The sequence below is a fragment of the Parus major genome, chromosome 1 (assembly GCF_001522545.3).
Source record: "Parus major isolate Abel chromosome 1, Parus_major1.1, whole genome shotgun sequence".
Lineage (NCBI taxonomy): Eukaryota > Metazoa > Chordata > Aves > Passeriformes > Paridae > Parus > Parus major.
In genome coordinates, this window is record NC_031768.1 from 25,528,022 (window position 1) to 25,546,317 (window position 18,296).

Consider the following 18,296-nt stretch of genomic DNA (forward strand, 5'->3'; position numbering starts at 1 on the left):
GTTGACTCGAGCTCATAAACTCCCGAGCAGGCTGACTCCTCAAGGCACTGCCGCCAGGGAAATGTGTGAGACAAGGATGTGCTCCGTGCTCCTGCAGGCTGGCCTCAGTTGGGTTTGGGGGGTGCCGGTGAGCACGGCGCGGGCGGCCTCTCGGGCTGGTTGTGGGCGGGAAGCGCGGCTGCTCCTTGGCTTTCGTTCCGGCCGCCCTCCGGCGGGTACCAGCAAAGAGAGCCAGGGCAGGCGGGGGACACCGAGGGGCTGCTGCCGCCCGCGGGAGGCTGCCCCGGCCCGGGAGCCATCTTGTGAGCGGGGCTGGCGCTGCCCGAGCGCCGCGGGCCGCCCGGGCTCCGGAGCTGACTCGAACCCGGACCCGCACCCGAGGCGGCGGGCGGAGGCGGGCGGGCGGCTATCGGAGCCTCCCGCCCCGGCGGAACTTGGCAGCCGCCCGCGGGCAGTGGGGGAGGGCGGCTGGGTGGTGGCGGAGGAGGAGGAGGGGAGCGGAGGCGGGGACCAGCCGGGCCCGGCCCGGCCCAGCCCAGCGCGTTGCCCCGGCCGGACACGGCGCCCGGGGCGGAGATGGCGGACGAGCCGCAGAAGAAGCCGCACTTGTCGGCCTTGGTGGGACACACGAACGGGCTCACCAAGCCCGCCTCGCTGGCCGCCACCGGCACCCGCTCCACGGGAGGAGGAGGCGGAGGCGCGACCGCCTCCTCCAAGAAACTCGTGATCAAGAACTTCAGAGGTGGGTACGGGGCAGGCCGGGCCCTCTGTCCTGGCAGGTGCGCTCGGCCCGATCTTTGTTTACTGCGGCCCGGCCGCTCCCCGCCCCTTGCCCGCGGCCGGGCCCCGCCGCCGTATCGGGGCGAGGGGCGGCTGCCGCGGGGCTGATAACGCCGCCGGGCTGATAACGCCGCCGGCACCGTGCCCGTGTAAGGGCTCCCGGGGACACGCGTGGGGCTCCGTGCGCGGGGGCAGCGGCCGTAGGGAGCGGGCAGAAAGCCACCTTGGTGTCACCGCTGATTAAAGCCAGGCGACGATGGTTGCCTCGCTAAAAGTAACACGGGCGTCAAACGGCGCAGCCGGGGGGTGAAGCGCGTCGTGCAAAGGCTCGGGTGGAATTAGTGACCCCTCTGAGTGTGCCAGAGTTACATGGCCGAGAGCAGAGTGGCTTGGCAGAACTTGATGGAGCAGCAGGGAGAAAGACATTGCTGCAGGTTCCCGTTGGGTGGCCGTTTCAAAACTACCTGTGTCTTACTTCACAGAAAGACCCAAATTACCAGATAATTATACTCAGGACACCTGGCAGAAACTTCATGAAGCGGTGGGAGCAATACAGAGTAGCATTTCTATTAAATACAACCTTGAAGAACTCTACCAGGTAAGCAACATAAGGTTTTGGTTTCGTTTTTAGCAAATAAACTGCTTTGGCACACATTCAAGATAATGTATTTTGATTTGTTAAAATCTGATTGAATACTTCACTACATACTCTATTTCTAGTCAGTTGCTGTGTATCAGTTCCTTGGAGAGCTACCAGGATCTGGGCCCATGAAAGAGCAATTTATGTTGGGAGGCATAGAATGCTACTCCTGGGCAGGGTGAGAGCTAAGTCTTAGGATCTTCAATACTTTGCCCACTCAACATGCTGAAAACAGGATGTTATTCTAACAGGGTTATGAAGATATATATTTTGTTATGATCTTTGTACATGCTGTGGTCTCTTGTAAATAGTAATGTTGAAATGTTTGATATTATTAGATTATAATATTACACTTCTATACCTTTTGGGGAATTAAAAAGGAATCCTGATTGAACAGGCAACAAGCTGTCACTTTACCCACATTTCAGGTTACTATTGCATTTTCAGAACAATCAGGATCTTGGGTTTTTCTGTTCAAGTGGTGAAAAAACATTTCTACAACACTGGGACTATTGGGGCAGGGGCTAGGGAGGGTAGAAGAGCGGTGGACTCCCAAGCCATTTCTTTCTATTTTCTCCAATTATATGTGGTTTAGGTCTATGTTATTTTAGATGTATGTATCTTGAGGTATTTAACTGAAGTAGTAGCTTTTTAGTGATCATGTTATAAAAAATGACTGATGCACTGAACTGTGCTACATAGCATAAGTTAGTTATGAGTTTTCTGTGGGTTGAGGTGTTTGATCTGCAGATTGATGTCCTTGCCATCGATCAACAGGACTGGCCTGTTTGGAAAACATTATTATACACACCTAAAATTTTCTAAATGTTTAGCTGAGGTGCAAAGGGGAGACTGTGAGAAAGGAGAAGGCCAGTAGTATGTACTGTGTCCCTGTTCAAGAAAATTGGGATGGATTTCAGAACTGACTATACTTGTCTCTTTAGTTAGGGTATGTAATATATGGGTCTAAAATGGCTGATTATGTAAAGGTATATTGACTTAATGTAATTATTCTATTTAAATAGAAAACTTGACTGTAGTATATTTATCTAGTAATACTTGCAGGTTTGCAGAGCTTGAATGACATAATGCATTTTATTGTTTCAAATTCAGCATTTTAAAAACCCTGCTTTTTCCTGTCTAGCAAAAAAATAAAATAAAATAAAACCAGCCCACAGATGCTATTAGTGTTACCTAATTTGTTTTCAGAGGCTTAGAAATGATATTATAGTCATATGGGTATGAAATCACTAGGGTACATGCTTGAGAAGAAGAGAGAGATTACAGATAAACTGTGAAGGGTAAACTGTAGTTCTTACTTTTTCTTTTTGCCTGCTTAATTGTAAAAGCCTTGTAAGGCTGGTTGAATAATCTGTAATGCAGCAAAATCAGGAATATTTCTGCACAGTGGGTGGTGGTGCTCAGTGTGCCTGTGCATAGACAGGTACTTACTCTCCTGCCAGAGGAATAAAAGATGAGGTTCAGCATCCATTGGAAACCTGATCTGTATTTACAGATCATTTTAACTGCCTGTTGGTGAGCATCAAGTCATTCACAGGGGAAAATATCTCTGGGTGCCATCAGGCCTTTTCAGCGGTTTTTTTTTTTTTGAGTCTTTTTCTGACATTATGGGAGGAAGTGAAAGGCCTGCTAGAGTTCAGTGCACTCAGCGAGCTGGTGTACCAGCCTACAGCTGAACCTTCTGATTTATTTATTTAATTTGGCACAGTGGCTCAGAAGAAACTGAAGAACAATGATGAAGCTGTGTGGGAAGCCTGAAGGATACTCCTTTCCAGGCATTAGAGGCAGCATGGAATCAGGCTTGAAGGTGCTTGGCAGAAATTTAGTCAGTGAGCAATGGGAGGGTGGCAGCCAATTTTTTTGTGACTAAAATAGAAATGATGTCTGGGATTGGTGGTAAATTGCACAGATTGTGATAGAAGTGGCTTATACTTGATGGGATAGAGAAAGTGGGGCAGTACAAAGAATTGCCAAATGAGGAGTGAGTGATAAAAATAATGGAAAAAGAAAATTACCTTTTCAGCAAGGTCCTAAATAATGTGAAGTGGGGCAGCACTGCCCTTCTGGAGGACATAGAACAGGACAGTGTAGTAGCAAAGGAAAGACAGGAGAGAAGTGAAGGAAAAGATAAGAGTCCTGACTTATATTGGGATGGGTAGATAGGAGTGGCTATAACACTGTCTGCAAAGTGATTGTCTGAGTACTGCTTGTTGCAAGTTATCATTTTGCTTACCTTAAGACCAGATGAAAAACATATTGTAGGCAGTGTTATAATTTTATTTTCTTGTATGATTTAGTGTATCAAAATTGTGGAGGCCATTTTTATGTGCATTTAAATAAATTTAGATTAGGTGGGTTAGAATCCTCTGGAGCAGAGGAAAACATTCTTGGGTCAGTTTAGTTGCTCAGGTGACATAGTGCTTTAAATCCTTGGCAGTGTTCTGTGCAGTATTGCCTCATAATATAAGGGCAGTTGATATTAATATAGCAGCCTCTAGAACGTTTGGTTTTGGGCAGAATTGGCCTCCTTAGTTAACTAAGGATAAATACTCAACTAAATCCTATGAGCTCCCAATAAATCAGTTCAAGTCTTTATGTAATGATTAATGTGGGAGTTTTTTTGAGGGTTATGTTATAGTATGGGATTTTTCTTAATTATTTTTTCCCCTCAGTTTATCTACCTTAGCATGAGTGTGTGAATCAGTGGAAATACTTGGGAAGAAATAAGCTGATAAAAAGACAGGAAAGTAGCTATACTCATTTACCATTTAGAAAGACTGGTTGAAATGTCTACCTTAAAGTTATGAAGAAAATAAAGTATTTGGTATGATTGTGTTCCTGCCCCAAAAAGGCACTTGAGTGCATATTGAAGAATGCATGAAATGGACCCTCAGGAGGAGTTCTACTGATGAGCAGTATTGAAGGAGGCAGAATTCTGGTAGTGTTTAAGAGCACATCTGAAATATGACCCAGATCGTGGTGGTGGATCTTGTTTGAGAGACAAAATCTAGCAGAAGAGGGGACCAAAATCAGAAAAGACTCCTGAAGTCTTAATTTTTCTGCGTAACTTTGTTTTGATGTTTTGGTTTTGTGCACAGCTTGAACATATAGCGCTGATTTTTTTTTTTTTCCTTTGTCAGTCAGTAATTACACAGACAGAAAAAAATTTAAGTTCTTTTTTTTGTCTCATTCATAATCCTTTCTTGGTTTTTAGGCTGTTGAAAATCTCTGTTCCTACAAAGTTTCTGCTACACTGTACAAACAGCTGCGACAAGTCTGTGAAGAACACGTGAAAGCACAAATCCTTCAGTTTAGAGAATATCCTTTTGTCATTCACAGAAGTGGTTAGAATGGTTAGTTTAAATCATTATTTTTTAAAACAAGACTTTGAAAAAATTGCACCAGTCAATGTGTTAAAGAGGTTCTTTGACTGTTTACATATTTTTAAATCAGTCAAAGGCAACTTTAGTCATCTGAGTGAACAGTTTTTGTGTATTGACATGTAGCATGCTAATAAGAATGTATTTATCATTTTAATAGGGATGCAAATTTTACACTAAATCTAGAAAATGTCAATACCACTGTGAGATTTCTCAGCAAAAATTGAATTTCTGGGGCAGTTGAATAGTTGTGATGCTTACAGAAGCAATACCTTAAATCACAGTGATTGTCAACAACAGTAAAAGAATTTTCAAACATAGTGCACCTGTTTGACCAAAAATAACTACTGGTCAGGAGTGATACATCACAGAGGCATTCAACGAGCCTTCATGTATCTTATGTGTACCATGGGAGGTTCTTGGAAGAGACCTCTAAGTTCAGGAGATCATTTGGCTGTCTTGGGATGCATAAATGGATGAAGTTTTATGGTGGATTTCCCTATGGATTACTGAAGTTACATTGCTGGACTTTTCTGGCTGAATGGGTCACAGAATTGCCTGTAGATCTGTGGACACCTAGCTGTAGCCAGCCCTGTTTTCTGAATCTAATCAAGCTTTGCATGCTGAGAAGGTGCTTTATATCATAGGTGTCTTTTATGTAGTAACCATGGGGTTGCATTTGCTAGAGCAGCAGATGAATAGTCTTTGTCCACCTTCCTGTCCCCATATTCCTGAAAATGCCTTACCCACCAGATGATGGATGGAGAGTGCCAGGTTTAACAGATACTACAGCACTGTGGCTGCTGGCATTGTTTCCCAACTCTAGCAGAAAATGATAGGATAAAGTAGAAAAGTTAGGGTAAAGTAGAAAGAAACAGGGGGCCAGGGCCCAGAATGAACCTCTTTTCCAGGTGAATGCTTTAAATGTGCTTTGGATTGTAACTCTTCAGTTTCTTGGTTCACTGCACTCCCCAGGTAGGTGCCTACACTTAGAATAATTTGGGGTTTTTAACTGTATGTAGCACCAATATGGTTTTGGGCTGTGTGGTTTTGGGTTTTTTGGGGTGTTTTTTTGAATCCCATTTATGGCATCTGGCTTCTACATAGCACATTAGTACAGTAGTCTTTAACATACCTGGTCTTTGAAAACCAAATCTTAGTCTTCTTTAAAGCAGTATACAGCCATCTTTTGCATTCCTGCTTTTTCAAACTTCAGATGATGTATTAAAAAAAAATGTTTTAAAGCTAGTGTTTTCAAACTTTACTTTCATCTTGCCCCCTTGACAAGGGTGATGGTGGATTGGAGAATTGAAAATTTGATATTTTACAGGTGTAAATATATCCTTTGTGTCCCAAGGGTGTGAGATCAGATAAGTCAGATTTGGCCAGAATGAGCTGGAAATGATAATGTATGAGAGAGGAAGGTAAATCCTCATTTAGATTTGCTTGTGAGACACAGGATTCTGTTATTTGTAAATAACAGTTGGATCTGTTGTGTAATGAAGAAAACTCTGTAGATTACTTAGGGTGACCTGGAGATGTATATGAAAAGAGTGGTATTTGGATTTGTTGAGGATTATTTAGAACTGTAACTGCTTTTAAGAGATTAGGGTCATTCCTGTTGTGCACAGTGTGAACTCATTAAATGAACAAAATAACCTCTCCATCCCTCTCACCTGAGTTGGTGACAAACGTGTGTTTGACGCTGGTGGGATTTCTTGTTTAAATCTGTATTAAGGTTACACAGTACAGCCACTAGATGGTATTACTGAAGAGCTGTGAGTGTTATTCCTTAAAAACACAGGGAGGCCTTCTGGAGAGCTGCCAGCCACTGTGCTGGGCAGCTCTGCAATTAACGGTTTATCCCTGGCAGGCACAGTAGCATTGGAATATCCATGGAGCAGCTTTGCCTAATGGCTGGCAAAGATCATCTCCAGAATCTGGCCTCTAAAGATACTGGCAAACTAGTTTTCCTTAATGGATGCTGTACAGATTCTCTGGATAGTCTTTTATTTTTAAAGAAGATAAATAAATGCTGGCAAGATCATTGCAGACAAATGGTAAGTTGAATGTTTGTTCAGAGTACATATCCTTGAGGTGTGAAATCTGGCTAAAATGAGTTTGTTACAGTTTTAACTTGGGCCTTCACTGCACCTCCTCCTCCAACTTTCAGCACTGCTTTTCACTTCGCCCTTTGCTGGCTGAGGGAGCTTTTGTTGTTGAAATGTAGGTTCTCTTAACTCTGACTTTTATAGGTTCATGTGAGATTTGAGCATCACTCAGAAATATATTGGCACCTCTTTTGCTTTGGGTGGAAAGAAAAACTAACCAAGAAACGCTGAAGTTGTTTGCTGTTCAGTCTTTGCTTTTAGATAGCTCCAAGAGCTAGGTTAACTTGTGATTTTTTTTTTTTTCCAAAGCAGAGGTGATTATCCTGAACATAGAGCTAAGAAACAGAGAGGATAAAGAACTGAAACTTGCTTTCTATTTGACTTTGTCTTCTACCTCCACAAAGATTTATGTTACAGAGAGAAGTCCTCTCTGAAACACTATGAAAACACTCAATGAAAACTGTGCCTTCCAGAAGGCATCACTATAATTCCAAACCCATTTTTTTTACAATGAGTTTTAATTCCATTGTCACTTAGCTTTGGCTGCAGATGCCCTATATGTTTGAATTTCTATTTACATTCCTCGAATCCACTGTTCTTTACTTTCCTGTGAGGTTTGGGCACAGGTATGTGATTTTTATCTGAGTTAAAAATGGAAGGTGTTAGGGAAACTACTTGAATTCAGAAGTCTGATGAAAACAGAGTTGAAGATACTGCCTTAAAAATGTAGTTAGCATGAACCTGTGTTTTCATAAATGGGTTTTTACTGTGATCACAGTTTGCTTTAATTACTTCTAAGCATTTTTTTTCTTCTTTGAAGCAACAACTGTAGCAAGTGGCTTTCTTGCCCATGTGCTGGGTTAGCACTTGTGCTATATAAGAAAAAAAAAAAAAATCAACCTTGCTGCTGTTTTACTTTAATATGCTTGGCCAAAAGCTATGTCGGCTTGAGAATTGCTTCAGAGGCAATGAAATCTCTTGGGGAAGGTGTAGGTGGACAGCTGGGAATAGAAATCTCTATCTGGCCTGGGGGTGAGTTACTGACATCCGGAGTTATGCTAATGCTAAACTGGGAGTTGAGTCAGGCAGCCTTCTTATGAGCAAAGTTAAAAATGGATTTTTGAATGTAAAAGTCTAGTAATCTACGAAACCACCTCCTTCTCCCTCTTTTTTAATTTGAAGAAGAGATAATATATTTTTATACCCTCTTTCTACTGTTGTATTTAATGTATCTCTATTTTTCTTATGAATTTTGGCAGCTCACTTTTATTATGGAAAGCTCTATTGCACAGCTTATTACTGTCTCAGCTTAAACCTTTGTTTCTTTATTTGTTTGTTTTATAGCAAAAAGCATGGGAGCATGCTCTTTCAGGGTGTTTAATGGCTGTATTAGGGGTGCTGTTTGAGTAGCTTATGTGTATCAGTGGTATAAAACTCCTAACAGGCTAATAAAGCTATTTAGTTAAAGGCTATGAATTTAAAAGCTGTCTAGGATGTACTTGGGAATACCACCAAGTAATTGTATTAACTTCAATAAATTGCATATCTCTGGTTGTACAAGTTACCATAAAAGTTTAAAATACCTACATCAGTAAATGAGGTGTGTGTCTGTGATGTGGTTTTTCAGAAGTTGTTTTAAAATTTAAAATATCACATGGAGGTGAAGAGAAAAACATTTTCTTTATATATTTCAGATCATGATAAGAAGCATTTTCTTATTTTTGGATCGTACATATGTGCTTCAGAATTCAGTGCTTCCTTCTATATGGTAGGTATCCATGTAAGTATTCCTATAATCTTTAGAGTGTTGGCATGCTATTACATTTGCAAAGATTGAAAATAAATTTTTTTACGTTATATTTGAGCTATATAGTAGATCTCTAAAATTTTGTGACCGTTTGTGGAAATGCATGTGTCATGTCCTCCTTCCCCAGGAATATTCACTGTCAAGTGGGAGTAAAAGGTCTGTGAAAATGGGCTTAAAAGTCAAGGCATATGTATAGCTGTAGTTGTCAGAGCCTGGATGAGGCTGGGTCTGTGGGAATCTCCTCTTGACTGCTGCCTCCCACCTTAGCAGCACCCCAGCATTACTGTAGGTGCTCCTGGTTTTGACCAACATTCAACTTCTTGCCCTGTTTTTTTAACTAAGTCAGATACATTGACAAGGTGCAGGTTATCTTTCCAGCTCTGGTCACTTGACGATGCTTTTGTACTTTCAACCCTCCATAGTCACATCTTTGGGCATTCTGCTTTGAAGCATCCCCCCTGAGGGGCATTGTAAATTATTGCCTGAGCAAACAAACACAAGCTTTGCCAAAAATTTCTGGTATTGTTACTCCTTCATCTAAAGCACCCCCTCCCTACCTGCCCCCAGTCCTTTCCCCCCACCCGTAAAAAGGAAAGTAGATAAAGTACTGAAGTAAGAGCATGTCTTTTCCCTGCCTAGCTGGATGCTGTGCTCTTGTGAGTTCCTCAGGCTGTCTGAAGAGCCTGGTATGTTTTGTTCCCAGCTTCAGCAGTTTTCCTCTAACTCTTTGTGTTGGGCTTCCTTTTACTAAACATTGTCAATGAGGTCTGTTCATACTTTGTCTTATTTTTCTCCCACTGGGAAAATTCCTTTTATTGAAACCCTGATGCATGTGAAGAAGTGGGAGGTAACAAGCTTTATCTAAGATTGCTCAGTTTTCAATATTTAACAGTTAGCTGCTTCAAGGCATAGAGGCACTATTCCTCATCATCTCAGAATCTAAGAATTGAACAAGAACAAGAATCTAATTGAGGTGATAAGACCCTAAAGATACAAAGAATTCATGCTTTTGAGCAAAACTTAAAAATTACACGTAGAAAGTCTGGCCCAGGGAATCTTATGTTAAGGTATATGATCAGATTTTTTTTTTTATTTTTTTTTTTAATAAGCAGGGAAACTTACAGTCTATTATGTGAAAGTTGCACAGGCTGCTAAGAGTTTTTCACTGAAGTGTATGCCTGTGGTAGCATGTGATCTGGTATTTTTAGAGTAATTCATGTTATGATTTTGTTAGAGGACAGTGTCAAAAAGAGCATAAACACCATTAATATATTCTTTTTGCATATAATATATATATACACTGTATAAATTTTAAGCCTATGTATAATTTTTCAAAATAATCATCAGTGTTGACTAATTTTCAATATTTACATAGGGATATGGGTCTAGAGTTATTTAGAAACCATATCATTAGTGACAAGCAAGTTCAAACCAAGACTATTGATGGAATTCTCCTGCTAATTGAACGAGAACGAAATGGTGAAGCTGTGGACAGGAGTTTGCTGCGGAGTTTGTTGAGCATGCTCTCAGATCTGCAGGTGGGTACAGCCAAATTCACTAGTAACAGCTTTGTTTAGAAACACAGTGTGGGCTACCTAAGTCATGTTTTATACAAAAATTATTCTGTTCATCTAGTAAATGTGTGTAAAATCTAGCTAATACATTGATGTGATTGCCTTGTCTTTACCCCATGTACTGTCTTGTACTGTTTTTAATGAGACCTCTTTGCCTGTTTTCCTTAGCAAAAGTAATGCCCTCAGATCTTAATAGATACAGGTCTTGTAGTATGTGCATTATTTTGTCTGTCTGAATCACTCATTGTCTCATCCTAGTGCCAGTTAAATGTAGGAACAGGAAAACTTGCTCTGTCACTGTAAAAAGTATCACTTTTTGGAGTCCAGATCTTGGGTCTGTATCACAAAAACATCACTACTGGCAACTTCATAGAAGTGCTGAGGATAGAATGGGATGCCATATTAAGGCCAAGGTTTTCAGATAGATCATGTCAAGCTGCAACTTATTGGAATGAGCAGAGATAGTAAGTAACCAAGGAGATTGACAAATGCTGTGCTTCTGTTAATCCACATAGGTTGTCCTTGAGTTAATGTTGCAGCCTACTGTGATGTACAATGAAAACTTTCTCTCCTTCTGTTCCTAAAACCTTGTGAGGCTACTCCATTTCAAAGTGGCAGTACAGCATTACAAAATTGGCTGGAGGTTTGAAAGAGTTTGAAGAGGCAGACTACATAAAAAAGTCCTTTCTGGTTAGGCAGTTTACCTGTTTTTCTGTCTTTCATGTTAATCCTCTTGACTTTAATCTGTAGCTTACTCTATCATCCCAGAAAAATTAGTCTGTTCAAGAGAGAAGCCATTGAAAAAAACCCTAACCTTTTGAAAGTGATACAATAATAGAATGGTTTGGGTTGGAAGGAGCCTTAAAGATCATCTAGCTCAAACCCCCCTGCATTGGCCAGCGAACTTTCAACTAGGCGTCCTTAAGACAAAAAGTAATCGGAATATAATGAGGTTTATAGCTCTGTGTTTTGGGAGAAGTACTTTCTTCTATTCTTCTATTCTTCTACCACACTCATGGAATTTTCCCTTTTTCTTTTCACTGTCCCTCTGTTTATGTGTTAATCCCTAGTTCTTCAGACTGTTACAACTTTACCTTTACGTAGCTGTTCTTTCTGACTTATTTCCTTTCTATGATAAACTGTTAGTCATTATGCAGAAGTTTTTTAATGTCTCTGATTGTTATTGGTGCTCTTTTTTACTCACCTTATTTGTTCTCTGTAGAAAGAGTTCACCTTACTTGATAGAATTCATTTTTCCTGGGCAACTGAGAGAAGCCTGGCAGATCTGAAGATGTGTTACTGAGCATATTAATATTTTACTGATGAGAATTACCTGTTTTGTGCCAATGTTTCCCTAGCTGGAAGAGGTTTCTTGCCACAGAAATATCAGTGGGAGTTTAGATCCTTGGGTGGATTGGATGTTGCTATGCTGTGATGTTGGGTACTGGTGTTGGGCTGTGTGCCTTAACCAGAATTAAACAGATTGTTAATCTAGACTTGTTCAAGTACTGATGACTGAAACAAACCATTGCTGCTCTGGGAAGTCAGTTCTGAGCTCAGTCTTTCTGAAACCAGTGGGCAAGCAGAGAGTTTAACACAATGTTACACTGACATTCCTCACAGCTGTGTATATCCTTAAAATTTTACTTGTCCTCTTATGCTTGACAAACAAAATACATTACAGCTACCATTACTGTGAGCTTAATGTAAGTAACTAAATTTATTTCTTGAGCAGGTTTACAAGGAATCATTTGAACAGAGGTTTCTGGAAGAGACTAATTGTTTATATGCTGCAGAAGGCCAAAGATTAATGCAGGAAAGAGAGGTAGGTGGATGTGGTGGATGATTGCTTTTATATTAGTTTTATCAACTCTGGGATTACATGAGAACTTTGGTAGTGTCATGGTGTGTTAATGTCCAGTGGAATTTACTGGCACACAGGTGTCCATGTGTTTTGATACGGAGCATGGTATTGTATCAACAGGGAGAGCAGACCCTAGGTTGTCATGGAACTTGATAGATACAATTGTGTGGTAACCCAGTGATGTTTTTGTAGCTAAAGTCACATTACCAACTATAATATGTTTAATATGAAATAACGTTGATTAATAAAAATACAGATGATATAGTACATAACAATGTTCTGGTGGAATAGTCCTTTCCAACTAATGTTCTCTTTAAAATGTAGTTTAATTGTCATGGAACAAGATTAGCTGCCTTTCATACCTTTATAGTTGAACTGGTTGTTCTCTTGTCTTATTAGGTCCCAGAATACCTTCACCATGTTAATAAACGTTTGGAAGAAGAAGGAGACAGAGTAATAACATATTTAGATCACAGCACACAGTGAGTACAAATTTTATCATTTTTACTGTAAGTCAAGCATTCTTCATAAATCAGTATAATTATCTCTGGTTGTAGAAACACTGAGATAATTTCTTCATTATCTTACAGATATTATCTTGTTGAGAGTGCTTGTGAAATAGCTTGTTTTTTAAAAGACTTCAGTTTTATCCAAAGTTACTTCTTTAAAATAAAAGGATATTTTCAGTAAGAAATAAGAAATTTGTTCGGAAATACTAATTCTGTATATTGCAGCTTAAAAAAAACATTGCATAAGAACTCAATTTTCCCTTTTCAAAATAGCAGCTGATTTTAGCCATTCATGTACTTGATAACATCTTTAACCACAAATCCCTTGAGGGAAGGAAGGACTCATTAGAAAACCCAATCAAACAAGCAAAACCACAAACAAAACAAACAAAAACTCAAACAAAGCCTGAAAAAACCCAGAAGGGCAGAGGACATGAGTATCATTTGTAAACAGTCCAAGGTGTGAGCTTAGCAGTACATCAGCTGCTGCCCATGTACTGTATGAGGTAGCTTGTCCTTTTTTCACTTGGGTTTTAAGTAATACTTTGTGTTTTGTTGGGTTAACACATTCCTGCAGGAACTGATACACTACATAAATCCATATATAATTTGTCCTGTAAGAAGCTGTTGCTTTTTTCCTTTAGTTGAGAATGTGACATTACATTTATTGGGTTTTAGTCTTCTGGAGGATTTATTGGCATTTTGTTTGGTGTCAAAAGGATAACTGAATAAAAGTTTACCTTTTAACTCACTATTTTCTTCAGACATTTTATATATATATATATATATATATATACACACGTATGTGTGTTGTGTGTCATGGCACATATTTGAACTTGGATCATCTTCCTATAAATGCTGATTGCAGGGTGATCAGCTTTTTCTAGTGGAATCACTCATAGTGAAATATATGGAACTATTTCTGTTTATAAAGTTACAGCAAATATATGTATTTATTTACTGTTTAGGTTAAAAAAGATTGATACCATTACATTTTCAGTCTAGATAGACATCAAGTACTTGTGTTGAATCTCACCCTTAGTTAAAGGCTTAGAAACCTACTTTTAGAAGGCTTCACACTAGTTACCTTCCCTTGCATTAAGAAACAGCAGTTAAAATTAGAGCACTTGAGTTTTCCTGAGGCCATACTTGTTTCTCTGTGTGTGCATGAGAACAGCAGAAAGGATGCTGTTTAGTTGTGACTGGCTTGATCTTGAGATGGAAATGGTACTTCAAACACAAAAGCATCATGTGAAAAGCCATTCCAAATACTTCATACAACACCTGGGAAGTGTGTTGTTGCAGCCCACACAGGGACTCTCTCAGGCCAGCAGTACATGCTCTTCTGGACAGTTGCCCAGATAAATGTGTCTCCTTGTCAGTCAGTAGATGACCAAGGTACATGGCTTTGAGGTCATACAGAAGGTGCCTTCTGGCTCCTTCCTTAGCCAAGATAAATATTCATTTTGTTTGCTTGCTAGGATGTGGTGCTTTGCCTTTTAGCCTGAAGCAGACAAATTGTCCCTTCTCCTGCGCTCAGAATAGGTCTTCCAGAGCAAGGGATGTATTTCATACAACCCCAACTCTTGGAAACAGCCAGTAAGTACAGATAGCAGTAGTTGGAAGTGGCAGGGAATATGGAAAGTACCATAAAAATGGCCATGTGTGTTAGAAACATGGGTCTGTCTAAACAGTATTTCATATTCACTTACAACCACTGAAGGGAACAAATAGAGGAAGTGTATGTGATGCCCTGGTACTCTACTGGTGTCTGCCTGTTTTCAGCTCAGTGTATTTTCTGAACCTGCTGTGGTTCATGTCTTTGTATCTGTGAAATACTTGCAGTCTCTCATGGGTATTCACATCAGCTTTTCTGTCTGTGCCAGGCAAAGTGTTCCACAGGTGATAAAGTGCACAGCCACCAGGTGATAAAGTGCTTCCTTTAAAGTCTGGTACCCAGTACCATTGCTGATGAACCCATTGAAAAGAAAAGTGGTCAGTTCCCTTCATCCCTTTCCTGCCTGTTAATGGTATCCCTAAGTCATCTCCTTCCCAGAAAGAAGAGTCTTGACATGTACAGTTGTCTCTCTTGTAGCTGCTGCTGCATATTTGGATCATTCCTGCTTCCTTCTCTGAACCTTTCCAAATGAAGGACCTAACCTGGTGTTTTGTATGGAAGGTCAGGCATGTCACCATGGGCAGTTTCAGGAGTGTGTTAGCAAAGAGTCACTTTAGTTTTAGCAAAAGTGTATCTTCGTACAGGAAAGGCTTCCTTCAATCCAAGTTGAGTACCACTCTCCCAGGAAATCTTGATTAAGGTTCTGAGAACCAGTTTTATAAAACTTTACTCATAGAGAAATGGTTGCTGTTATGTTGTTCCATTATAAGCAGGGTAGACGTTCAAAAATTGGAATTAATTATGCCTTTTTACTTCAAGCATTTATTTAATCTTTCAGTCAATGAAAGATATAAAGGAAAATTTCCCACTATTTTCCAGTCCTGTCTAAAATGAATGTATAAATGTAAAAAGTAGGGGATATCTAAATACAAATTTAAAAGTTTCTGCAGATTTCTGTTTTTTGGCTCTAACTCGATTTATGGTTGTGTACACACATAACACAATTAGCTGAAAATTTTAGTTAGCTGAATTTTGAACATAACTAGTGTGTATTGTTTAGGTTTGAAGTTCAAACCCTCGGAAGTTTTGGTTTGTTTGCTTGTTTGTTTCCAGAATTCAATATGACTTTTTCCCAGTTAGGCTTTTGTATTGGCTTTTGCAATGTAAGCTTCTCCCTTCTACTGTGTAAGGAATTTAATTTTATCATTATTTTTTAATTACATACATAGTTTATTGTTGTCTTTCTTATATCACGTGATAGTTTTTGTCTTAATTAGTAACCTCTAAGCAGAAAATTGTTGGGGTTTTTTGCATTATAATGTAAGCTATGCACAAATACACTGTGACAGAAGGCAACTCCTTTATACTCTAATGCTTCCTTTATGTTTTTCTTGCCTAATTCAGAAAGCCCCTGATTGCTTGTGTGGAGAAGCAGCTACTAGGAGAACACTTATCAGCTATTTTGCAAAAAGGTATTTTTTTAAATTAATGTTATCTTTGATTAACAATGGATTCTCATTTTCTGCAATAGCTATAAATTGCCCAGCTTTTACTTTAAGAGGTATATTAGCCATGAGAAAAACTTCCACAGACACAGAAAGCCAATCCTGTGATTGTTACCCTTACTGTGACAAGTAAATGGTGTATTTGGAAAGAAACGTCTAAAATCTAATTCCATATTTGTAAAGGTTGCTAAGCCTCTAAATCTCCTTTGACTTGCAGTAGTGGGCTTAGGAATTAAACCTTTGGAACTGCTGCTTTTCTAGAATTATATAAACTTCTAAATGAGAGCTGCAATTACTGTTGTAGCTTCTTTTATGTGATAATCTCACAGCTCAAGTGCAATAGTTTCACATATTCTCATGATTTGTGGTTTAAAAATTGTGAGTTACTGGCACTGGCAGCATTCGAGGCAGTGAGCTTTTATATACTTTTGTCTGTATGTTACCTTTTGTCTGGCAATTTCAGATGAGAACTGCAGCCTTCTTAGGAAGTCCTTATTCAGACATTAGTGTGTTCAAATTGTCATTTCTTTGGTCCTCTTAAATTTTAATCTCTCATTTTTTACTGAATTTCTGAGTTTGTTCAGTGTTCCTTGATCTTTTAGATCTTTTTCTTCTTTTGCAGTATTTAAAGTTTTAGATCTTATTGCAAATTGTCCTTACATCTTTGTTTTCTTTTATGTTGCAAAACAGATGTCCCTGGTAGTCTGGTATCTTCAAACTCCATCATATCCATGTTTAGCATTTTGATGTTATACATACCTTTTCTGTGTCTTTCTTTGTCCCTTTTAAAGATGACTTATGCTCACAGTTTTCTCTCAACTACCCTAGGAATAGGTTGTTTCACTATTTTCAGTACATTTATAGAAATAAGCTTAGTCACTTCATCCTAGCTATTATTAAACTTACAGGCAGAAAGTAAGAATAATTATATTTTGCTGATGGATGTCAATTTTGCTTGCTCTCTAATTCAAGTATGATTAAGTAACTTTCCTAGTGAAATGCTTGTTTATCAAGTGGCTTAAACAGAAAGTATGTGGTCTTGTTTTAACCTGAATTTTTTCTTGGTTTATAATATGTATGAGCCATCCACATAAATATAAAGATATTTTTACATTTTTCTAGCTTTCTGGTTTTACTGTGCTTCAGGACTCGTGTATTGTTGGATCAGCTTTTGCATTCTGTGTCTTCACTGGAAAAAATAATTAAAAACGCTTCTGTCATCGCTTGGCTTGCTTAGTTTTCTGTATTCATTTGATCTAGGACACATTTTAATTTGCTTATGGTATCTTAGTGTTCTGTTCAATTAGAAGATGCTGCATTTTGCAGGTTTTCTTCATTAAATCAAGGAATGTGAAGTTGTCAGTTTGATACAGGAGAAAAAAGCTTAGAAATGCAGTGTCTGTATGAGAAACCTTTTTTTCCTTATGTTAGTATAACTGCTATTGACTAGATATTTGGGATCATACCTAGAGGTGAGGTGGGGTTTTGTGAGTACTGTAGATTTTTCCAAGGCTATGGCAGTGCTTTCTGGAAGCTCTGTGAAACCTTTTATCAGAGGACTTTGCTGCATGTCTTTTTTGTTTGTCAAATGTGTGACTAAATATTATTTTTTCAGTCAAACAGGTCATGTTAGAGAAAGAGGGAAGGCTATATTTAATTATCTAGTTTATAATAAAGCAGATAGTGTATTGGTGTCTTTAAATGAATAGGAGGTAATGCTTGAATGGCATGGGTGTTTCTTAATTAAGAGAGGTGGGTTATTCAGCATGGAAAAGAGAATGCTCACAGTGACTTTCCAGTACTTAAAGAGGGCTTATAAAAATGGGGGGGGGGGAAGGGAAGCAGATAGTGATAGATAAGGGGGAATGGTTTTAACTAAAAATGAGATGTTCAGAGAAATTTTCTGCTATGAGGGTGGTGAGTCACTGGAACATGTTGCCCAGAGCTGTGGATACCCCATCCCTGGAAGTGTTCAAGGCCAGGTTGGAAGGAGATGTCTGGTAGAAGGTGTCCTTGCCCACAGCAGGGAATTGGAACAAGATGATCTTGAAGGTCCCTTCCAATCCAAGCCTTTTTATGATTCTTTGATTTCCAGGATTTTAATCCATGCTCAATGAAAAGAGAGCACTAAAACACTGTATTCGAGGCTGTGTAGTCTGTTGTCTTACATTTAAAGTATGTCTATTCCTCTGATATCTCAGATGTTTGGGAAATCTTAAAATAGCGGACAAAATTTATCTGATATCATTCTGGAACAATGCTTGCCTTTCTGAATGTGTACATAAGTTAAAATATACAGTGAAAGTATTTTTGAGCTGAAGAATATAGTAGAATGTGGGATAATTTGGTCATTGCAAATTAATTTTTAATATAATTTAAAAATTAGCATTAATGAAAAATATTTGGTGAAACAGGACAGTTGTACACTGTCAGCTACACTGATGGTGTGAATTGTCAGCCTGTGCAAAATCAAGCTTTTTTGTTTTT

The 18,296-nt window shown here is 39.3% G+C and overlaps 1 protein-coding gene across 28 annotated transcripts in view; it reads left to right on the top strand.

Annotated features, from left to right (window-relative positions):
* The first annotated feature begins 496 nt into the window (after positions 1-496).
* Positions 497-18,296, top strand: part of LOC107202655 (cullin-4A) — a 57,710-nt gene continuing 39,910 nt past the window's right edge. For 3 of the 28 annotated variants that reach the window (XR_004496512.1, XR_004496511.1, XR_004496510.1), the window contains exons 1-6: positions 504-742; positions 1,263-1,378; positions 4,656-4,759; positions 6,812-6,881; positions 8,627-8,700; positions 10,115-10,277. Coding sequence is in view for 18 of the 28 variants with exons in the window: in XM_033513038.1 (XP_033368929.1) it covers positions 577-742; positions 1,263-1,378; positions 4,656-4,759; positions 6,812-6,881; positions 8,627-8,700; positions 10,115-10,277; positions 12,049-12,138; positions 12,577-12,659; positions 15,709-15,776 (934 nt within the window). In the remaining 10 variants the exon portion in view is untranslated. The other 25 variants (XR_004496507.1, XM_033513038.1, XM_033513021.1 and 22 more) reach the window with 20 other exon arrangements.